The 20,111-nt window shown below is 44.9% G+C and overlaps 1 protein-coding gene across 1 annotated transcript in view; it reads left to right on the top strand.

Moving 5' to 3' along the window:
* Nucleotides 1-250: 250 nt before the first annotated feature.
* The window catches only part of SMG6 (SMG6 nonsense mediated mRNA decay factor), a 697,848-nt gene continuing 677,987 nt past the window's right edge, over nt 251-20,111 (top strand). The window contains exons 1-2 of the mRNA XM_082247741.1: nt 251-405; nt 14,259-15,915. Coding sequence (XP_082103867.1) covers nt 321-405; nt 14,259-15,915 — 1,742 coding nt within the window. The 5' untranslated portion in view covers nt 251-320. The remainder of the gene's footprint in view (nt 406-14,258; nt 15,916-20,111) is intronic.

Below are 20,111 nucleotides of genomic sequence, written 5' to 3'. Positions count from 1 at the left end.
AGCACCTACACTGTCCGTACAATAACAAGGCTACGCCCACACGTCACGATGGACAACCTTCACAAAAGTTGACACAGGCTCAGACGTCACAATGTGTAACTATACCACCCACACAAGCACATGGCCACGCTCTCACGTCACGACGTGCCCCCTATCGCGTCCGTACAATAACATGGCTACGCCCACCCATCTCTCCGTACAGGCGCACTGCACATCCTAGTGGCCAGTGTGTATAGCGTCAGGCATGCATTTTGGACCCGCGGGCTCGCCGTTGTCTAACACTTCATTTCTTGTTTTGATTCCTGGCGGTCGCTGGTAAGATGGCGGCGACGTTGGAGAGGGTTAGGATTTCTGCCTCCGAATTGCGGGACTTGCTGGCAGCTGGGGAAAGCGCGGGAAGCCGAGGTGAGTGGAGAAGGAGAGCTCGAGTCATGTTGGGGTCCCGCATGCTTGGAGGGGGTCCGAAGTGGTATGAGGCACACGCCCCCTCACAGTACAACTTACTCTGTCCCCGCCCCCCTGGGGCAGTGTGTGAGGAGAGGGGTGACACAGGGATGAGGGGACACCATGCACACACCTCTTCCCTTCCCTGACTATTGTGCTGGAGTTTGCTGCTCCTTCCTGGAGAATAGAGGAGTGTACAGACCAGGAGCCTCATAGAGGAGACAGGTGCTGCACCTAAGGGAAAATAGGAAAAGGAGCCCCTGTCTGGTCTTGTTGCCATCTCTGTCCCATTGGGGAGATCTCTTTTTACTTCCTTTTCCCTTGGCACAACAGGAAGTGAAAGGAAATCACTCCAAGGGGGTCCCAGAACTAGTGTCCCCATTGGAAGATTTCCCCTCTATTCCTAAAATCTGGGATTTCTTCTCACTCTCGGTAATAGAGATTACCAGGACAGAGAATCTCCCTAAGGTAGGGCTCGACTGATCCTAGGTTGCCATTAGCAACTCAAAAATAAATCCTGGCACCTGGGTTTATGTCAGCTTCTTCACTGGAAGCATTCGGACAGTTGTGCTGCCACCTGAAAGCTTCCACACACCCTGCGTGCCAACCCCCTCCCCCACCTATAGCGGGTGCTGCTGGGTAGAGGGGAGGAGAGTGGACATGCGTTCTTGTTGCTGACCCAGAAGTGACGTGTATGACTTCTCTTCTGCGTCCCATTGACAGTTTCTCTGCTCTCTAAGGGCTCTTTCACACGGGCGGTCCGATCAGATCCGCCTGTCAGTTTTTTAGGCGGATCTGATCGGATCCTCCATGCAGCTCTATGGGGCAGCGGATGTCAGCGGAGACACCTCCGCTGCCATCCGCATCCGATCCTGTCCGTGAAATCTGGACGGATGGAAACCCTATTTTTCCATCCGTTCAGTAATCGGATCGGATCTGATGAGAGCGGACAAGCGGTCCGCTCCCATCCGATCCCCCATAGAGGGCAGTGGGTGCTGAGACACCTCCCTCTCCGCTCTGCAAGCGGAGACGGAGCTGTCATCCGCCCGGCTCAGCGGAGATCGGCGGATCGATCCCCGCTGAGCAACACGGATCCGCCTACGGAGCGGACCGTGTGAAAGAGCCCTTAGGCCGGGTAAGAATGCCTTCTATGCATTAAGATAAAAAAAACCTGTGTGCACGCAGCAGCCCCCCTAATACTTACCTGAGACCATCTTTACTTAGCAATGTTGCAGGAGTGTCCCGGCTGCCTAAGACTCTCCCTTCTCATTGGGTGAGAGGGCAGTGTGGCGCAATTGGCTCCTGCTGCTGTCAATCAAATTCAGTGAGCCAATTAGGAGAGACGGGCTGGTCCAGGTCACGGCTCTGTGTCTGAATAGACACAGGGAGCCGTGGCTCGGATCGGGTGCCCTCATAGCAAGCTGTTTGCTCTGGGGACACTCAACAGGTGGGAGGGGCCAAGAGAGCCAAAGAGGTACCGGAGAAGACGAGGATCCAGGCCACTCTGTGCAAAACCATTACACAGAGCAGGTAAGTATAACATGTTTGTTATTTTTAACCCAAAAAAACCAGACACTTTACAATCACTTTAACCTCTTCCCTCCTGCACAATAGCAGAAAGACGGCTACAGCGCTGGCCTAAATTGTGGGGGGGGGGGCATCCATATACGTCATCCTGTGCATGTGCTACCTGTGTATCCCCTGCGGCGCATGTGCGGCTTGCTCTGTGATCAGCGAGTCTGAGACTTGGCTGATCAGAGTATGGGGTCAATCCTGGCCCTTTACCACATGATCACCTGTCGGCCAATAACATCTGTTTACGTGTTGTAAACAGAAGCCGGTAATCAGGTTTTTGTTTTCCCACGTTTAGAGGGAGGAGAAAAAAAAAGCTATTACCGACTTCTGTAAACGGGACGTCAGTCTTGTGCACAGACACCCACTGCTGCTTAGCAGTGCCTACCAGTGCATATCAGTGCTGCTAAGCAGCGCCTACCAGTGCATATCAGTACTGCTAAGCAGTGTCCACCAGTGCCACCTTATCTGTGCAGCCTCATAAGCGCACATCAGCAAAGGAGAAAAATTACCTGTTTGAAAAATTTGTGTAACAAACTATGAAAGCTATTTGTTTTATTTATTTTTTTTAAATCTTTGGTCTTTTTTGTTTTGCAACAAATAAAAACCTCAGTAGTGATTAAATACCACCAAAAGAAAGCTCTATTTGTGTGAAAAAAATGATAAAAATGTCATATGGGTACAGTGTATCATGACTGTACAATTTTTAATCAAAGAGTAACCATGATGCTGAAAGCTAAAAAATGGCCTGGGCAGGAAGGGGGTTTAAGTGCCCAGTAAGGAAGTGGTTAACCAATTGCCAGCCATTTGAAGTTAAATGGCTTCCTAGAGTTTCTGCAGATTAAAGCAGAGTTCCGGGCACAAAATCGATGTTTTTTTTTTGTGCCCGTCCGCTAGTTCTGGATAACCTGAAAAGGAATTGGATAGTTAGGTTTTTTTTTTTTTTTAAACTCACCTTGTAATTGTAGATCGTAAATACTCACCTCAGGGTACTTCCTCCCTCGGAGCCGCGGCTCCGCTGTCACTTCCTGTCTTGCGATGATTCCTGGGAGCTGAACGTCATAGCTCCCAGGAATCAATGCGACGGCACGTAATTTCCGGGCGACGCCGCATTCCCCTGCTAAACAGCTTCTGGGCATGCCCAGAAGCTGTTTAGGAATGCGGCGCCGCACTGGAAGTGACGAGAGGGGCCGGTGCGGCACATTCTGGGACAAGAAGACGTGGAAGAAGACACAGAAGAGGACCGCGCCGGCTTCAGCTGCCCACAAGAGAGATGGAAACGCTGTGGAAGAAATTTTATAAGTAAGTATTTCTTCTAAAAGGTAAGTGCGAACCGGGACAGATCAGAGGCTAGCCATTGTGGAATGTGCTAGCCCTGACTGTCCCAGGGGTATGTTTATTGAAAAATGACATCTGTGCCCGGAACTCCGCTTTAACGGGAAGATGCCGGCAATGCTCTTTCATGCCACTCAGTCACTTCCACAGGTGGCAGAATGGTTCCTCCTGCCAGCGTTACTGGGCTTCGATTGGGAAGCCTGCTAATGAAGTAACTGCTTCAGTCCCATTTGCTAGGAAGCGTGGAAGTTCCGCCCCTATTCTGTGATGTCAGAAACCAGAAGCAACAAGATTTTCGTCACTTTGGTTTTTGTTGATCGGCTTGTTAACCACCTGCCAACCGCTCACAATAAATATACATGTAGTTGACCTTCCTGGTTTGGGGCGTGCACCTGTGCTGTGATTGGACACAGCATGAGTATGGCAGCATATTTTAGCCAGTGATTTAGGCTGAAACCTGCTAATCAGTTGTGTCCAATCACCGAGATTTGTGTTTAAAGCGGAGTTCCACCCAAAAGTGGAACTTCCGCTTTAGGGAGTCCTGACCCCCCGACATGCCACATTTGGCATGTCATTTTTTGGGGGGGGGAGCGGGTACCTAGTTTTGACAGGTACCCGCTCCCACTTCCGCTCGGAGCGCCGCGGCGCCCTGAGCGGAAGTTCTCCTCTCCCCCTCCCTCCCTGCAATCTTCTGGGACACGTCAGAGGTCCCAGAAGATTGCCGGCCAATCACGGCGCGCAGCGCGACTCGCGCATGCGCAGTGGGTACCCGGCTGTGAAGCCGCAAACTGTAACAGCCGGGTGCCCACAGCAGTGATGCCGGCGCCGAGGGAGAGGATCGAGGCTTCCGGCGGCCGCATCGCTGGACCGTTGGACAGGGGAGTAAATGGCTGGAACTCCGCTTTAAGAACACACAGAAATCTGTGTATATAGGAAAAGCGATCTTGTTGCTCTTTCTCCCTGAAGAGCAGGGAGAAAGAAACGGCCAGATCAGAAAGTAAATGCAGCATACATTACACTTGTTAGGAACACAGTTAACCCCTTGATTGTCCCTAAATGTTAACTGCTTCCTAAGCCAGTCTCAATAGTGCAGTGTCATTGTACAGTATTATCACTGGTAACTGTTTGATTGCCCGCCACCTAAAGCTGCACGATTAATCGTTAAAAAATTGCGACCTCAATTCACCCCCCCCCCCCCCCTCACGATCTTAAATCGGCATGTCCTCGATTCTTACAGAGCTGTTCCCTGCTCACTTAAGGCCCGTACACACTTGACGAAATATCCTCCGATTTTTCTCTCTTGCTCAGCATTCATAACCGTTTTTAGTTGACAGTGCATAAATGTTCACAGAATTTCTCTTCCGATATTTTTTTTTTTGGAACATTTGTTCCTAGACTTCCGGGTGGTCAGCAACTTCAGATCATGCGCTGTCTTTCGTATCCGATTTTTCACGGACGTACTGCATACACATTAAACGAAAATTGGTCGTCTGGGGCCAGACGATAAAAATTTTGCTGTTTGTCCCTCCGTTTCTTTTCGTTTGAAAATGTCGGCATCGGCTGCTGAAAGTTGTGTACACACTAGCCGAAAATCGTACGATTTTACCTCGGACGGGAATTTTCGGCAGATTTTCTACTAGTGTGTACCCCACTTTACAGCTGTCAAAAGAAAGAGCCTAAGAGTCGGTTCACACTAGCGCGACTTGTCAGGGGACTTGTCAGCCTGACAAGTTGCACTTCCTCGCGGTCCATTGACCGCTACAGGACCTGTTCTAATAGGAGCGACACAAGTCACTCCGACTTAGAAAAAGGGTCCTGTACTACTTCGGGGCGACCTCGCAGCGACTTGCATAGACTTCCATTATGTGAAGTCCCTGCAAGTCGCTCCAAAGTCGTGGTGCAGGGGACTGCACAAGTCGCCCCTGAAGTGGTAAGGAGTCGTGTCGCCTCAGTGTGAACCGGCTCTCAGGCAAATGTTTATCAATATTATTAAGGCTGCTAGATGACTATAAACAATGCTTTACAATGTATCCTTTAGTTCTTTTAGATCAGGGGTGGGGAACCTTTTTTCTGCCAAGGGCCATTTGGGTATTTATAAAATCATTCGGGGGGCCGTACAAAATTATCACCTTTAAAAATTAGCCTGTTATATTTGGTCAAACATTTAATTAACTCACCCCTAATGTGATGGCTGCAACTGCTTCTCTTTGGTGAGGTGTGTGATGTTAGCTGGTATTGATGATGTTGCTACTCGCAACAGGTTTTTCAGGTTTGCGTCGGTCAGTCCGGAGCGCAGTCGACTTTTTTGTAGTGGTAAGTTTTGAAAAGAACTGCTGGTGAGTATAGCTGGCTGGTACTGCTGGCTCAGGCTGGTACTGCTGGCTTGTACTGTGCTGTGAGTACTGCTGGCTCAGGCTTGTGGCTACTGCTGGCTGGTACTGCTGGCTCAGGCTGGTACTGCTGTGGGTACTGCTGGCTCAGGCTGGTACTGCTGTGGGTACTGCTGGCTCAGGCTGGTACTGCTGTGGGTACTGCTGGCTCAGGCTGGTACTGATGGCTGGTACTGTGCTGTGGGTACTGCTGGCTGGTACTGCTGGCTCAGGCGGGTACTGCTGTGGGTACTGCTGGCTTAGGCTGGTACTGCTGGCTGGTATTGCTGTGGGTACTTCTGGCTCAGGCTGGTTCTGCTGGCTGGTACTGTGCTGTGGGTACTGCTGGTTCTGGCTGGTACTGCTGTGGGTACTGCTGGTTCTGGCTGGTACCGCTTTGTGTACTACTGACTCTGGCTGGTACTGCTGTGGGTACTGCTGGTACCGCTGTGTGTACTGCTGGTTCTGGCTGGTACTGCTGGTTCTGGCTGGTACTACTGGCTCTGGCTGGTACTGCTGGCTCTGGCTGGAAGAAGTGATGTTTCCTGTATTGGTCACAGGCGGAGTGCATTTGATATCACTCTGCCTGTGACTCACTCAGACTGTCATAACTGAGCAGGAACTATACAGGAAGCATCGGCTCCATTCTGACAGATCAGCTGAGAGACACAGACTCAGCTGCATGGGGGGCCGGGCCAGATGACTTCGGGGGCTGCATACGGCCCCCTAACTGTAGGTTCCCCACCCCTGTTTTAGATCAAAGGAATGAACTTCAGTCTGTAAGCAAAGGCAGTTTAACCTTTTTTTTTTTTTCTTCACCCTGAAAGAGAAACACATAATGAGCTAATATGCATCGCATACTAGCTCATTATGAAATACTTAATTTAGAACGAGCCCCCGCCGTCCCGCCTGCTTACTTCTATGACGGGCGACATGTCCAGTCGCCGTCTTCCGTGATCGCGGCATCCGGCCATCTGATTGGCCGGAGCCGCGCTGATGTCACTCCCGCGCACATGCGTGGGAGCCGACGGTCACGGCACGGGGCTCTGAAGGAACGGCACCAGCGGCCGTTTCTTCAGAGTGCATGCGCCAGTGACGTCACTGGCTACATATAAGGTAAATATCTCCTAAACGGTGCATGTTTAGGAGATATTTACAGTACTTATAGATAAGCCTATGATGAGGCTTACCTATAGGTACAACTTGCAGAGGAGGGTTTACTTCCTCTTTAAAGACTAAGCCTTTTTCTGACACTTGATGCTTACAAGTTAAGATCCGTATTTTTTGCTAGAAAATTACTTGGAACCCCCAAACATTATATATATATATATATATATATATATATATATATATATATATATATATATATATATATATATATATATATATAATATAATTTTATTTTTGCAGATTCCCTAGAGAATAAAATGGCAATCATTGCAACCTTTTATGCCATACTGTATTTGCGCCGAAGTCTTTCAAATGCAGTTTTTTGGGGAAAAATACACTTTATTAATTTAAAAAAATCTAAACAGTAAAGTTAGCCCAATTTATTTTTTTTTTTTTTTTGTATAATGTAAAAGATGTTACCCTGAGAATTGTGATATTCTAAGCAAAAAAAAATTGTGATTCTCATTTTATCCAGAATCTTGCAGCTCTTCTGCCACCACACTATCACAGTCCCACTATAGGTCACTAATCACCACCTTTTACAGTATAGCGTCTATAGCTGCGTAAATTTCAGTATATATACCATAGTTTTGTAGATGCTCTAACTTTCACACAAACCAATTAATATACACTTATTTTTTTTTAACCAAAAGACGAATGGCATGTAACAATACATTTTGGCCTACATTAATAAAGAAATTTGATTTTATTGGATATGTTTTATAACCGATAGTAGAAACGTGTTTTTTTTTTCATAATTTTCGTTCTTGTTTTTCGAAAAACCCAGTGGGGATTAATTACCACCAAAAGAAAGCTCTATTTGTGTGAAAAAAGTTATACTTTTTATTTACTGAATAGATAAAAAATTTTCTTGATCATAAGGGGGGAAAAACCTTCCGGAGGTCAGGTGGTTAAAGCATCTGATCAAACCGATCTTGGTTTGATCAGATGCTTTGGAGGCCAGAAGAGATACCTGTCCAAAAACCTCCAGATTTCTCCATACAAAGGACCTGTCATGGCCTTGATGTCATAAGGGATCCCTTATCTCTTGTGACAGCAATAGAGTTGATAAGAAAATAAGAAAAAAAAAAAAATAGGCAAGTGTTATACACTTAAATGAAATATTAAAATTTTAAGAATGTAAAACGTCCCGGCCCCACCTTCCTTACCGTCAACTAAGAATGTGCGTGTGGGACTTACAAGCACATGTAAATGTGAGGTATACCCGCAAATATCTGAGCAATAATCCTAGCACCAGACCTCCTGTGTAAAGCCCCGTACACACGTACGGATCGTCGTCATACAAACGTTCGTCTTTTCTCCCCGGGATGTCGGTGTCTGTTGAAAAGTGCAAAGACAGCACAAGGACAGCACAAGAATTTTGTCCGCAGACTTCAGCTGACTGCAGAAGTGATGTCATGTAATGGTTAACTTTCCCTGTGTTTTTTATTTTCTGAGCATGCCCAGTCTTGCAAATCTGCGGTCTGTCGGCTGATTTCTGTACTGACAGGCGAACAATCGTCCGTTCTGGTGTCCGCAGACAAAAATTTTCATGTTTGCAAGAAAGACTCTTGTCCGCGGATTGTGCGCAGACATCTGTCGGAGGCACCATACTAACACGCGTACAATCGGCAGATCTTTCGTCCGCCGACGTTTGTATGACGACGATCCGTACGTGTGTACGGGCCTTAACTCTAAAATGGTATTCTGTAAAGGCTTTTAGGGCATCGACTGTGGAAATTTTTGGATACCGCAAATTGGTTTCATTCCACAGGTTTTAACCCACTTCATGACCAGGACGTTTTGTGCTGTTCATTACTGTGCTACTTTAACTGAGAATTAGGCGTTCATGGAACGCTGTACCCAAACTAATTTTAAATCATTTTTATCACACAAATAGAGCTTTCTCTTGGTGGTATTTGATTACCACTGATATATTTTTTTTTTTTTTTCATTTAAACTAGAACAGACCGGAAAAAAAAAAAAAAAAGTGTTTTTTTTTTTTTTACTTTCTCCTATAAAACCTATCCAATAAAAATTCTAATTCTAATGTATTTTGCTGCATGCCTTTGGTAATAATAAATAAATAAAAAATCAAACTAAGTTATATGATGTTTGGTTTATGTGAAAGTTATAGCGTCTATAAACATAGTGTATGTGTGTGTGTGTGTGTGTGTGTATGTATATATATATGTATGTATATATATATATATATGTATGTATATATATATATATATATATATATATATATATATATATATATATATATATACATACAGGTCCTTCTCAAAAAATTAGCATATTGTGATAAAGTTCATTATTTTCTGTAATGTACTGATAAACATTAGACTTTCATATATTTTAGATTCATTACACACAACTGAAGTAGTGCAAGCCTTTTATTGTTTTAATATTGATGATTTTGGCATACAGCTCATGAAAAACCAAAATTCCTATCTCAAAAACTTAGCATATCATGAAAAGGTTCTCTAAACGAGCTATTAACCTAATCATCTGAATCAACTAATTAACTCTAAACACCTACAAAAGATTCCTGAGGCTTTTAAAAACTCCCAGCCTGGTTCATTACTCAAAACCGCAATCATGGGTAAGACTGCCGACCTGACTGCTGTCCAGAAGGCCATCATTGACACCCTCAAGCAAGAGGGTAAGACACAAAGAAATTTCTGAATGAATAGGCTGTTCCCAGAGTGCTGTATCAAGGCACCTCAGTGGGAAGTCTGTGGGAAGGAAAAAGTGTGGCAGAAAACGCTGCACAACGAGAAGAGGTGACCGGACCCTGAGGAAGATTGTGGAGAAGGACAGATTCCAGACCTTGGGGGACCTGTGGAAGCAGTGGACTGAGTCTGGAGTAGAAACATCTAGAGCCACCGTGTACAGGCGTGTACAGGAAATGGGCTACAGGTGCCGCATTCCCCAGGTCAAGCCACTTTTGAACCAGAAACAGCGGCAGAAGCGCCTGACCTGGGCTACAGAGAAGCAGCACTGGACTGTTGCTCAGTGGTCCAAAGTACTTTTTTCGGATGAAAGGAAATTTTGCATGTCATTCGAAAATCAAGGTGCCAGAGTCTGGAGGAAGACTGGGGAGAGGGAAATGCCAAAATGCCTGAAGTCCAGTGTCAAGTACCCACAGTCAGTGATGGTCTGGGGTGCCATGTCAGCTGCTGGTGTTGGTCCACTGTGTTTTATCAAGGGCAGGGTCAATGCAGCTAGCTATCAGGAGATTTTGGAGCACTTCATGCTTCCATCTGCTGAAAAGCTTTATGGATATGAAGATTTCATTTTTCAGCATGACCTGGCACCTGCTCACAGTGCCAAAACCACTGGTAAATGGTTTACTGACCATGGTATTACTGTGCTCAATTGGCCTGCCAACTCTCCTGACCTGAACCCCATAAAGAATCTGTGGGATATTGTGAGGAGAAAGTTGAGAGACGCAAGACCCAACACTCTGGATGAGCTCAAGGCCGCTTTTGAAGCATCCTGGGCCTCCATAACACCTCAGCAGTGCCACAGGCTGATTGCCTCCATGCCACGCCGCATTGAAGCAGTCATTTCTGCAAAAGGATTCCCGATCCAAGTATTGAGTGCATAACTGAACATAATTATTTGAAGGTTGACTTTTTTCGTATTAAAAACACTTTTTTTTTTTTTTTTTTTTTTTTTTTTTTTTTTTATTGGTCGGATGAAATATGCTAATTTTTTGAGATAGGAATTTTGGTTTTTCATGAGCTGTATGCCAAAATCATCAATATTAAAACAGTAAAAGGCTTGCACTACTTCAGTTGTTTGTAATGAATCTAAAATATATGAAAGTCTAATGTTTATCAGTACATTACAGAAAATAATGAACTTTATCACAATATGCTAATTTTGTGGGGGGAGGAAATGCATTTTGGCATTTCCCTCTCCCCAGTCTTCCTCCAGACTCTGGCACCTTGATTTCCGAATGACATGCAAAATTTGCTTTCATCCGAAAAAAGTACTTTGGACCACTGAGCAACAGTCCAGTGCTGCTTCTCTGTAGCCCAAGTCAGGTGCTTCTGCCGCTGTTTCTGGTTCAAAAGTGGCTTGACCTGGGGAATGCGGCACCTGTAGCCCATTTCCTGCACACGCCTGTACACGGGTGGCTCTAGATGTTTCTACTCCAGACTCAGTCCACTGCTTCCACAGGTCCCCCAAGGTCTGGAGTCGGTCCTTCTCCACAATCTTCCTCAGGGTCCGGTCACCTCTTCTCGTTGTGCAGCGTTTTCTGCCACACTTTTTCCTTCCCACAGACTTCACACTGAGGTGCCTTGATACAGCACTCTGGGAACAGCCTATTCATTCAGAAATTTCTTTGTGTCTTACCCTCTTGCTTGAGGGTGTCAATGATGGCCTTCTGGACAGCAGTCTTAACCATGATTGCGTTTTTGAGTAATGAACCAGGCTGGGGGTTTTTAAAAGCCTCTGGAATCTTTTGCAGGTGTTTAGAGTTAATTAGTTGATTCAGATGATTAGGTTAATAGCTCGTTTAGAGAACCTTTTCATGATATGCTAAGTTTTTGAGATAGGAATTTTGGTTTTTCATGAGCTGTATGCCAAAATCATCAATATTAAAACAAAAAAAAGGCTTGCACTACTTCAGTTGTGTGTAATGAATCTAAAATATATGAAAGTCTAATGTTTATCAGTACATTACAGAAAATAATGAACTTTATCACAATATGCTAATTTTTTGAGAAGGAACTGTAGAAGAGAAATGTCAGAGTTGGCCTGGGTAGCAAGATGTTAATGGCATCCTAAATGCGGTAAAACACACAAACCAGAGCGCTGCAAAATGCTCTATAGGCTGCTTTGCAGTGTTTGTGTGTAGCTGTAGCACAAAAAATCTACACATTAGCGGGATGCTCATTTGTGAATGGGGCTTAACAGGGTCATAGCCGTAAAAAGCTTTGCCTTTAGTTGGGCTAGAAAGCAGTCCATCCTTGTTTGCAAGCGTTCTAATTTTAATTTTCACTCCATCCTTAAACAGAATTGCATAACATTTTGTTTTTTATATTTCGTAAAGAGGTTGTAAACCTGTACATATAACCACTGCAGTGACTGGCCTCAGGTTATACATAGAGATAAAACCAATCCTCCTCTATAAGTTGTACTGGCTTATCTGCAGCTCTCCACAGTCGTTACGGTGTACAGTTTACAATACCTCTGTGACCTTCAGAAGGCAGGGGGTGGGGATCTGATGACACATACTGCACTGCATAGGACAGGGAGCAGAGTGTAATCTGAGGCCTTAAGGCTCCATTCACAACTGAGCATTTTCAGGCCTTTTCTTGGGCTTTTTGCAGGTGATTGGAGGCAGTCATTGACACAAAAACGCTGGTAATCTGCCAAAAAATAAGCTCATGTACTTTTTTGAGCAACAACAAAATGCTCATATGTGAACAGGGGCCATTGAAATGAATGGGATTTTGCTCGTTGGACATTTTGAGACTTCATAGATAGTGTTTTACGAGCTGAAAAAACGGTAAGGTATGAACAGGGCCTAATGGAGAGAAAGTACTCTTCCCCCCCCCCCCCCCTTTACAGAGCTTCGTAGGAAAACATGCACAGCTGAGGCTGTAAAGTCACAGGTTGTGTGCTTGAGCGCCCATCCTCCTCAATTACTTGGAGTCAGCACGACCTGTCAGAAGTGACTCGTGCAGATGGCAAAAGAATGAGCCGGCAGACAGAAATCACATTTGGTGCTTTAGATAGAGTCAAGTACAAGTACTACCAAGGGATGTGCTTTGTTTTCACATCAAGGATTTACAACCACTTTAAAAGAGTAGTAAAGCCAGGCGTTCCCAAATCCTCTTCCATTGATCAGATTGGCTCAGCCTTCAACAGGAAACACAAAGCAGAAAGTGATGGAAAAGCTCATTCCTTCCCCTCATGTTTAGTTAGTTTGTGTTTCCAATCATCCAGGAGTACACTTTGTCACGTTTGTATCTTCCCTGGCTCTGATAATTGTGGTTGATAGACCCCCCCCCCCCCCCTTTCTCCTCTCAGATGACTAGGTCCTGTGTTCCTGGTTGGGTCGCCTACCTGAGGGTTTTTTTCCTGTAGATATGTGCTGGACCTTGCTGCTTGACTTGTGCAGGCAACTTTTGCAGCCTGTTGATTTTAAATTTTTTTTTTTGGCCTGCTCCCTGTGGGGTTTGTTCCCACATTTTTCCAGCGATAGTGTTTTTGGGCAGGTCACCTGTGTGGTAGGGTGAAGAGGACCAAGAGAACACCAGCTCTTTTCCCAGAAACTGGTTGACACTTTCTGGTGCGCAGGATGTTCACTTTCTCCCGACCACTTAAAAGCATGGGCATCCACACTCTGGCGTCTTTCTATTCTAGGTTCTGATTGCCGGGAGGGGCTGTCATCAGGGTGGCACTTGCCCCTGATGGGGAGATTCTCTGGTTTATTTGGTGACCACTGTGAACAAGACTGAGTGATAGCAAACCCAAATGTAGTTTCTTTTAGAACAGAAATAAAGGAGAAACCTTCTATTGGGGACACTTGTTCTAGTGACTTCTACAAAATGATTTTCTCTCATTTTGGTGAGCTTGCTCTTATATTATAGCTATATAATAGGAAGTGAAGGGAAACCTTTCTAGCATGTTTTTATACATTCCTCACTCTATCCGAACATGGGGGGAAAAATGTGCGGTTTTAATTTATGCTTGTGTATAATTGTTAGTAAGCTTACAGATTTAAAATTCTATCAACTTTTTTTTTTTTTTTTTTTCTTTTGGTGAATTTCTCCTCCCTTCCCATCCCAGGGACAGGGTATCTGATGGGAAATCCTTTTATTCAGTTGACCATTGGCAACAAAATGGCATTAAATAGGGAAAAGGTTGGAACCTCCTTTTTCTATTGCGGGCCCTCATTTCTTGTCTCTACTTCGTCAGAGAGCCTGACAACTTGTGACTCTTACTAAAACAAGGATAAATAGGTGCCAGGTTGTTTTATTTAAAACCATTTTCACTGTAGAGCTCCAGTGGTTTTCTGCAAATTTTGTTAGATAAAGCCTTCAATAACCCAGGCAGGCAGACACCTGCACTGAGCTCAGGGAGGAAATAGGGCAGTCCCCATGGGGCCTTACATCTTGACTTTGAGCTGACGTCCCTTCTTTGACAGGGAGAGCATCAATTGAATGTTTGTGATAGCTTCATGTTATAAACTAAGTGTTTAAATAACCCAAAGATTTTTTTTCTTTAAAGAAATTTGTATTTTAGTATTGTTTCTTCTTTATGGCTGTATGTGTATATGTGGTGGTGGTCAGTTCATCTAAGCTCCAAGAGATATTACAATTTTGGTCTTTAATTTTTTAGGTACTGCAAAGGAGATGAAGGAACCCCGGCAGAGGAAGGACAACAGACGTCCAGACATGGAGATCTACAAACCTGGCCTATCCAGATTGCGAAATAAGTCTAAACTGGATTTTTCTGACAATGGAATAAATCGCACTGAGAGTCCTCAAAGAGAGAAAGCAAATGACCGTGAATCTGTTGTTAATGGGATAAGCTCCCCTGCTGCCTGTAAAGATCACAATCAAGAGGAAAATGACATGGAGCATGATGGACCAGAGACTCAGGATCGAAAAAATTCCAAGAGAGCCAAAAAGCCAGATCGGTTAATTTACCAGCCAGGAAGACGTCCTCAGGCCCCTGTAAAGGAATCCCTAAGTGACGTGACTGAAGATATTGTAGGGAAAACCGAACAACTAAAAATTGTAGACGAGGAATGCCTTGTCAATGTAGTCAAAAGTCACAAGCTTCCTCTAGAAGATGGCAATAAAGCTACCAAGAATGACAAATACAAGAGATCAGAAAGAGAGAAAAATAACAGGACTAGTGAAGAAACAGATTTATCAAGACAAGAAAAAGAGGAGTATAGGTCTGGCCAGACTAAACGGTATTCCCATTCAGACAAGCGAAGAACTCGCACACGAACTTGTAGCACCAGCTCAGCTGGAAGCAACAATAGCAGCGAAGAAGCGGCTATGGCAGAAGGGAGTAAGAAATGTCAAGAAAAAGAGAAGACCGTTGGAGATAGGAAAGAAAAGGTACTTTCAAACAAACAAAAATCGCTGTCGTCGACAGACTCATTTGAGGAAGATTACGAGTGGTTGGATGGAGCGAAAGCAAGTAGGAACAAAGTGAAAAAGAGACTGGGATCCACTGATAATGGCTGCCCAAGCAAAGCCGAAAACTCCAAGAGCAGAGATAATTATGAATTTAAAAAAGAATCCTTACATCGCCATAACAATGAAGAGAACAGGTCCAGGAGATTTGGGGAAAGATCTACTTACAAATGCAACTATGATATGGAGAAGAAGGAACAGAGGGAAAAGTCAGCTGAACCAAAGGGTAAAGGAAGAGGCATTCTTATTCTTCCAGCTAACACCGACTTTTGCAACACTACTGGCACATCAGAACTAAGTAGCACCAAGCCACTTCCCATCATTTCCACCAAAGGTGTCCGTGGCAGAGGGCGTGGTGGAGCTAACCGGCGTCTATGGGATCCCAACAACCCTGAACCAAAGCCTGCTCTTAAAAATCAAAGCCCTCAGCTTCATTTTCTGGACACAGATGATGAGTCTGCTCCTTCTTCTCAGAGTGACAGCTACCAATCTGTTCCTCAGACTTCCTACTACAAATTTCAGAACTCTGATAATCCATATTACTATGGTCGTTCACCATATGGGTATGGTAATTATTCTGTGCCATATTCTATGAGCCCAAACAATGGCATCTTGCCTGGGACATATTATGCCGGATACCCTGCTCAGTCAGGGCAGTATGGCCCTAGCTCATACTCTGGGAGCCCGATAATAGCTGAGGAAATTGAACAGCAAATGAGAACAATGCAGCAGCAGGAGCTCAGTCATCTTTTACGAATGGCAGATAACCAGGAGTTACAACTCAGTAATCTTCTCTCCCGTGATGGCATCAGCTCTGACGGACTGAATAAAATGTCTTTGCTTAGGTGAGGTACATTCATATGTTTTGCATTTTTAAAGATCTTTTTGGCCTTATTTACAGTCTCACTTTGTATAAAAGCAGTGTGTCCAGCAAGCTTTTTGCCAAGCATTTGTAATACTTTAGGCAACCTTTTAAGCAGCTATGTTGAAACCTTTAACACTTAATGATCTTCATTATTCTCTGAAAATCCTACACAGCCGCTACTTTTATTCTTATTTTCATGAAATAGTTTCCTACTGTGTTTTTCTGCCTTCTTGTAACCTCTCCTCTTCCCTCTCAATGTCATTTGTTTGGAACAAGCAGTGCACATTAACTGAGGTAATTTGCACTGCTCTGTGCACACTAAAAATCCCATAGTACATAATCCATGTCAGGTGTGCGCAAGAGAAAAGGTGGTTATATTCTACATGCCTTGGGACCATGGAGAATGAACGTATCAACCCTCTCATATGAAGTCTGATTACAGCTGTTCCCATCCCCAAGGAATTTGGAGATGTGGAGGAAGCTGGTAGCAATATTAGGTACTTTTGCTGTAAAGAATACGTACTTGAATATAATTTTAAACCAGAGTTTACTGTCACTTTAGGGAAGACTTTAGTTCCAGTAACGGGATGTTAAATAGATTTTAGTGGAGTGCTGACTGTTGCTTAAACAAGCAGCTAGAAAGTTTTAGCAGGCTTTTAGCAAGCTTTCTGTGATGTTGCAGCCTGCTAGCTACTAATTTAAAGTGACAGCCCTCCCATTAACCACTTCCCCTTTTGTACAGTACAGGTAGTCCCTGATTTACAAATATCCGACTTGCATACAAGTTATATTTACAAATGGAGGGGGACAACAGGAGAGGAAATCTACCCCTAGGAAGAGCAATTCACTCCTGTAAGAGTTCTCATTAGAAAAAGATTTCTCCACGGACGCTTTATCACAAATCCTTGTTTCCACAACCCAACATTTTCAAAATCCAGTTGTCACAGGGACAGAAAGTGGGGTGAAATCACCCAAGCCATCCCTTCCCACGGGCTTCTCTCCCCAGCGCCAGCATTTCAACTGTGCGCAGCCAGCTGTGACAGCTTGCTGCTTCACAGCCGGGTGCGTGCTGCCCAAGCGCGAGTCATGTTGCACCTTCTGAATGGTTCGGCAGTCTCCTGGGAACTGTGATGTGTCCCAGAGGACTACAGGGAGAGAGGAGAACTTCCGCTCAGATCGCCTGGGCGAGTGGGAGCTGGTACCGGTCAAAAAAATAGGTACCCGCTCCCCCCAAAAAATGACATACCGAATGTGGCAGGGAAGGAGTACTTAAAGCCAAAGTTCCCCTTTTGAGTGGAGCTTCGCTTTTAAGAAGGAACCCACAGAACCTATCTTGTTGGTAACACAGGGACTGCCTGTATAGGGCCCAGTAATTGATTGATGGAAAATGGGTTATATACAGCTACGTTCAGGTGATTGAACACTGGCAAAAGCTTTGTTGGGTCTGTCTGTGTTCACACACAACCCTGCTTACTCATTGAGGTTCTGGTTTTTTTTTTTTGCTAATGTGCTTGGCAAATGGATGCCTTCTCCTTTTTGGATATGTTTTTTTTTTCCCCTGCTGTCTTTCCACCAGAGTTAACTGCCCTGCAGATCTCTGTGAATGAATGAAATGGCTGTGCAGATGGAGCCCCCCCACATAGTAAAAAATGGCAGCTTCTGTAGGGGATAAGAACCCTGTGTGCTGTTGGAGGAGGGGAGGATTGGGGTGGTCATCTTGCCACTATGTTACCCCCTAAATATGTATGTAACATGGTCTAAAACGTGCAGCTAGCCTTTAAGGAAGCTACTTCCTTACCCTCTTGCCATATAATGATCACTGTAGATCGATAGTCCGTACATACTAGTTTCTCTTGATGGAGCATTTCATGTGGGGCTGTGCAGCGATAGGTATTAAGGGGAGGACCTTCTGTAAAAAGCCATTTCTCTTTCATTCACTGACGGACACAGTTGCTGATATTTTTAACTAGGGATGCACCGAAATGAAAATTCTGGACCGAAACCGAAAATGCAGGAAGCCCTTGGCCGAAAACCGAAACCGAAAATGACTTTTTCCCCCCAAATTATTTTAAAATAGATAGAACAGGGGCATACGACAGAAACAGGCAGCGATGTACACCTGTAGCTAGTATGCGGTATATGTACTGTGATGGGTTGGCAAGTGGTTAATTTAATTACCAATGATATTTGTATTATGCAGCATGAGGGGGTTAATGTATTGCCACTGCTGGTCACTGATGCATTAGTGACCGACCAGTGGCACTTAATTAACCCCTTTGTGCTGCATTAGTACAACCAGTATCAGTGTTAATTAACACTGGTTGCACTGATACTGGTTGCACTAATGCAGCACAAAGGGGTTAATTAAGTGCCACTGGTCAGTCACTAATGCATCAGTGACCAGCAGTGACAATACATTAGCCCCCTCATGCTTCATAATACAAATACCATTGGTAACCTCACCTCAGCCCCCCCACCTCAATGATGCAATGTCCTCACTTGTCAGCACCTCTCTGCTCCTCCTGTCCCCTTCCTTTCAAAAATGCCGCCTCCCGGTGATGTCACTACTACGGCTCTGTGTATGTCACCAGGACAGAAAGTCAGGGAAATTTCCCCAACAGTAATAAGGTTTTAAAACAAGGTGTGAATATAGCTCTGAGGGGCATCCTAATCACACTAGCAGCGCTCCAATGAATTCTTAAGGAGAATCGTATACGACCACTACAATACATATATAAAATACATTCAGTATTTTATACATGTATTGTAGTGGTCGTATACGATTCTCCTTAAGAATTCATTGGAGCGCTGTTAGTGTGATTAGGATGCCCCTCAGAGCTATATTCTCACCTTGTTTTAAATTTATTCTATTTATAGCAGCTGCTATCTTATTTGTCAGCTTTAAGCTAGCGCTGGGTGAGTGGGCAGTTTTTTAATTACTTACTCCTTTTTGTACAAGTAATAAGGTTTTGTTGGAGTAAGGCTTTAACATACAGTGCCTTTTTCACAGATTTGATGTATGTTACAAAAAGTGTATACAATGTGTATCTGCAGTCAAATCTTAACGAGAGAGAGACTGTTACAAAGTGTTTCTGAGAGAGAGAGAGAATGTTACGTTTTGACTGCAGAAACACTTTGTAACATTCCATTTCGAGAGAGAGAGAGAGAGAGAGAGAGAGAGAGAGAGACTGACTCTAGGCTGTGATTTATAATCCGTTCTAACTAGACGCTAAAGCAGCAGACATCCACATTACCTTCTTCTACAGCTAACAGCACATGGAAGGGAGGAGGTGGGTGCAACGATACAGCATTAGGCGCGGAGGAGGATAAGATCCTTTGCATTCTAAGTCCCTCTCCCCCGAGCCGTCTAGCGACCACTGTAGCTCACAATGAAGCCCCAGTGTAACCAGCATAGGATCGCAGCAGTCAGCAGCACACATACTCGCAAATGACAGGGAAGTGAAGGACTCACTTTTAACTGATATCAGCATACATTTTCGGCATCCTTAACCCCCTATCGGCCGAAATTGGATACTCACATTTTCGGCCGAAATTATCGGTGGCCGAAATTTCGGTGCACCTCTATTTTTAACCATCAGGTTGTACTGCCCCCTACAGAAATAGGACACTAGGCAGAGAAAATATCTGGTTACATCTTTGGGCAGTACAAGGGGGTATATTCCCTCTCTCTGTTGTTGGTACTCAGTTTTTTTTCTTCTGCCTAATCAGAAGTGAGGACCTAGCTCCTGTGAGATCTGCAATCAACTGCTAGACTGGGCGACAAGCTAGATAATCTAGATCCAGTGGTCACCCCAGTCTGACAAAGGAGTGCGCAGACCCGGGGCAGTCGGCTGTGCCGCCGGCGGCCAGGCAATCGGCTGTGCGGTGGGGGGGGGGTTTCACAAGGTGGGGGCTCCTGCCAGGGCCCCCACATCCTGCCTGTGCCTGTCCTGGGGCCTAGAGATCTCTCCCGGGTCCCTGGGAGCCTCATAGTGCCGCTATTTCCTTGTAGCCTTTGTGCTGCAATGCACAGCTGCTATGTTTGTGTAGTCCGGTGGTGGTTTGTTATAAAAAAAACAGCGGCAGCCATGACAGGGGAGCCCTATAGGTGGTGGTTTCGGCAGTGGAAACCCCTCATCCTCTGGTGCTGACTCCTGGATCAATCCTTTCTTTTTC

The sequence above is a fragment of the Pelophylax lessonae genome, assembly GCF_965119305.1.
Source record: "Pelophylax lessonae genome assembly, chromosome: 2".
In the NCBI taxonomy this organism is placed as follows: domain Eukaryota; kingdom Metazoa; phylum Chordata; class Amphibia; order Anura; family Ranidae; genus Pelophylax; species Pelophylax lessonae.
The sequence above is the reverse complement of the archived record's forward strand: the minus strand, read 5'-3'. Positions and strand labels throughout refer to the sequence as shown.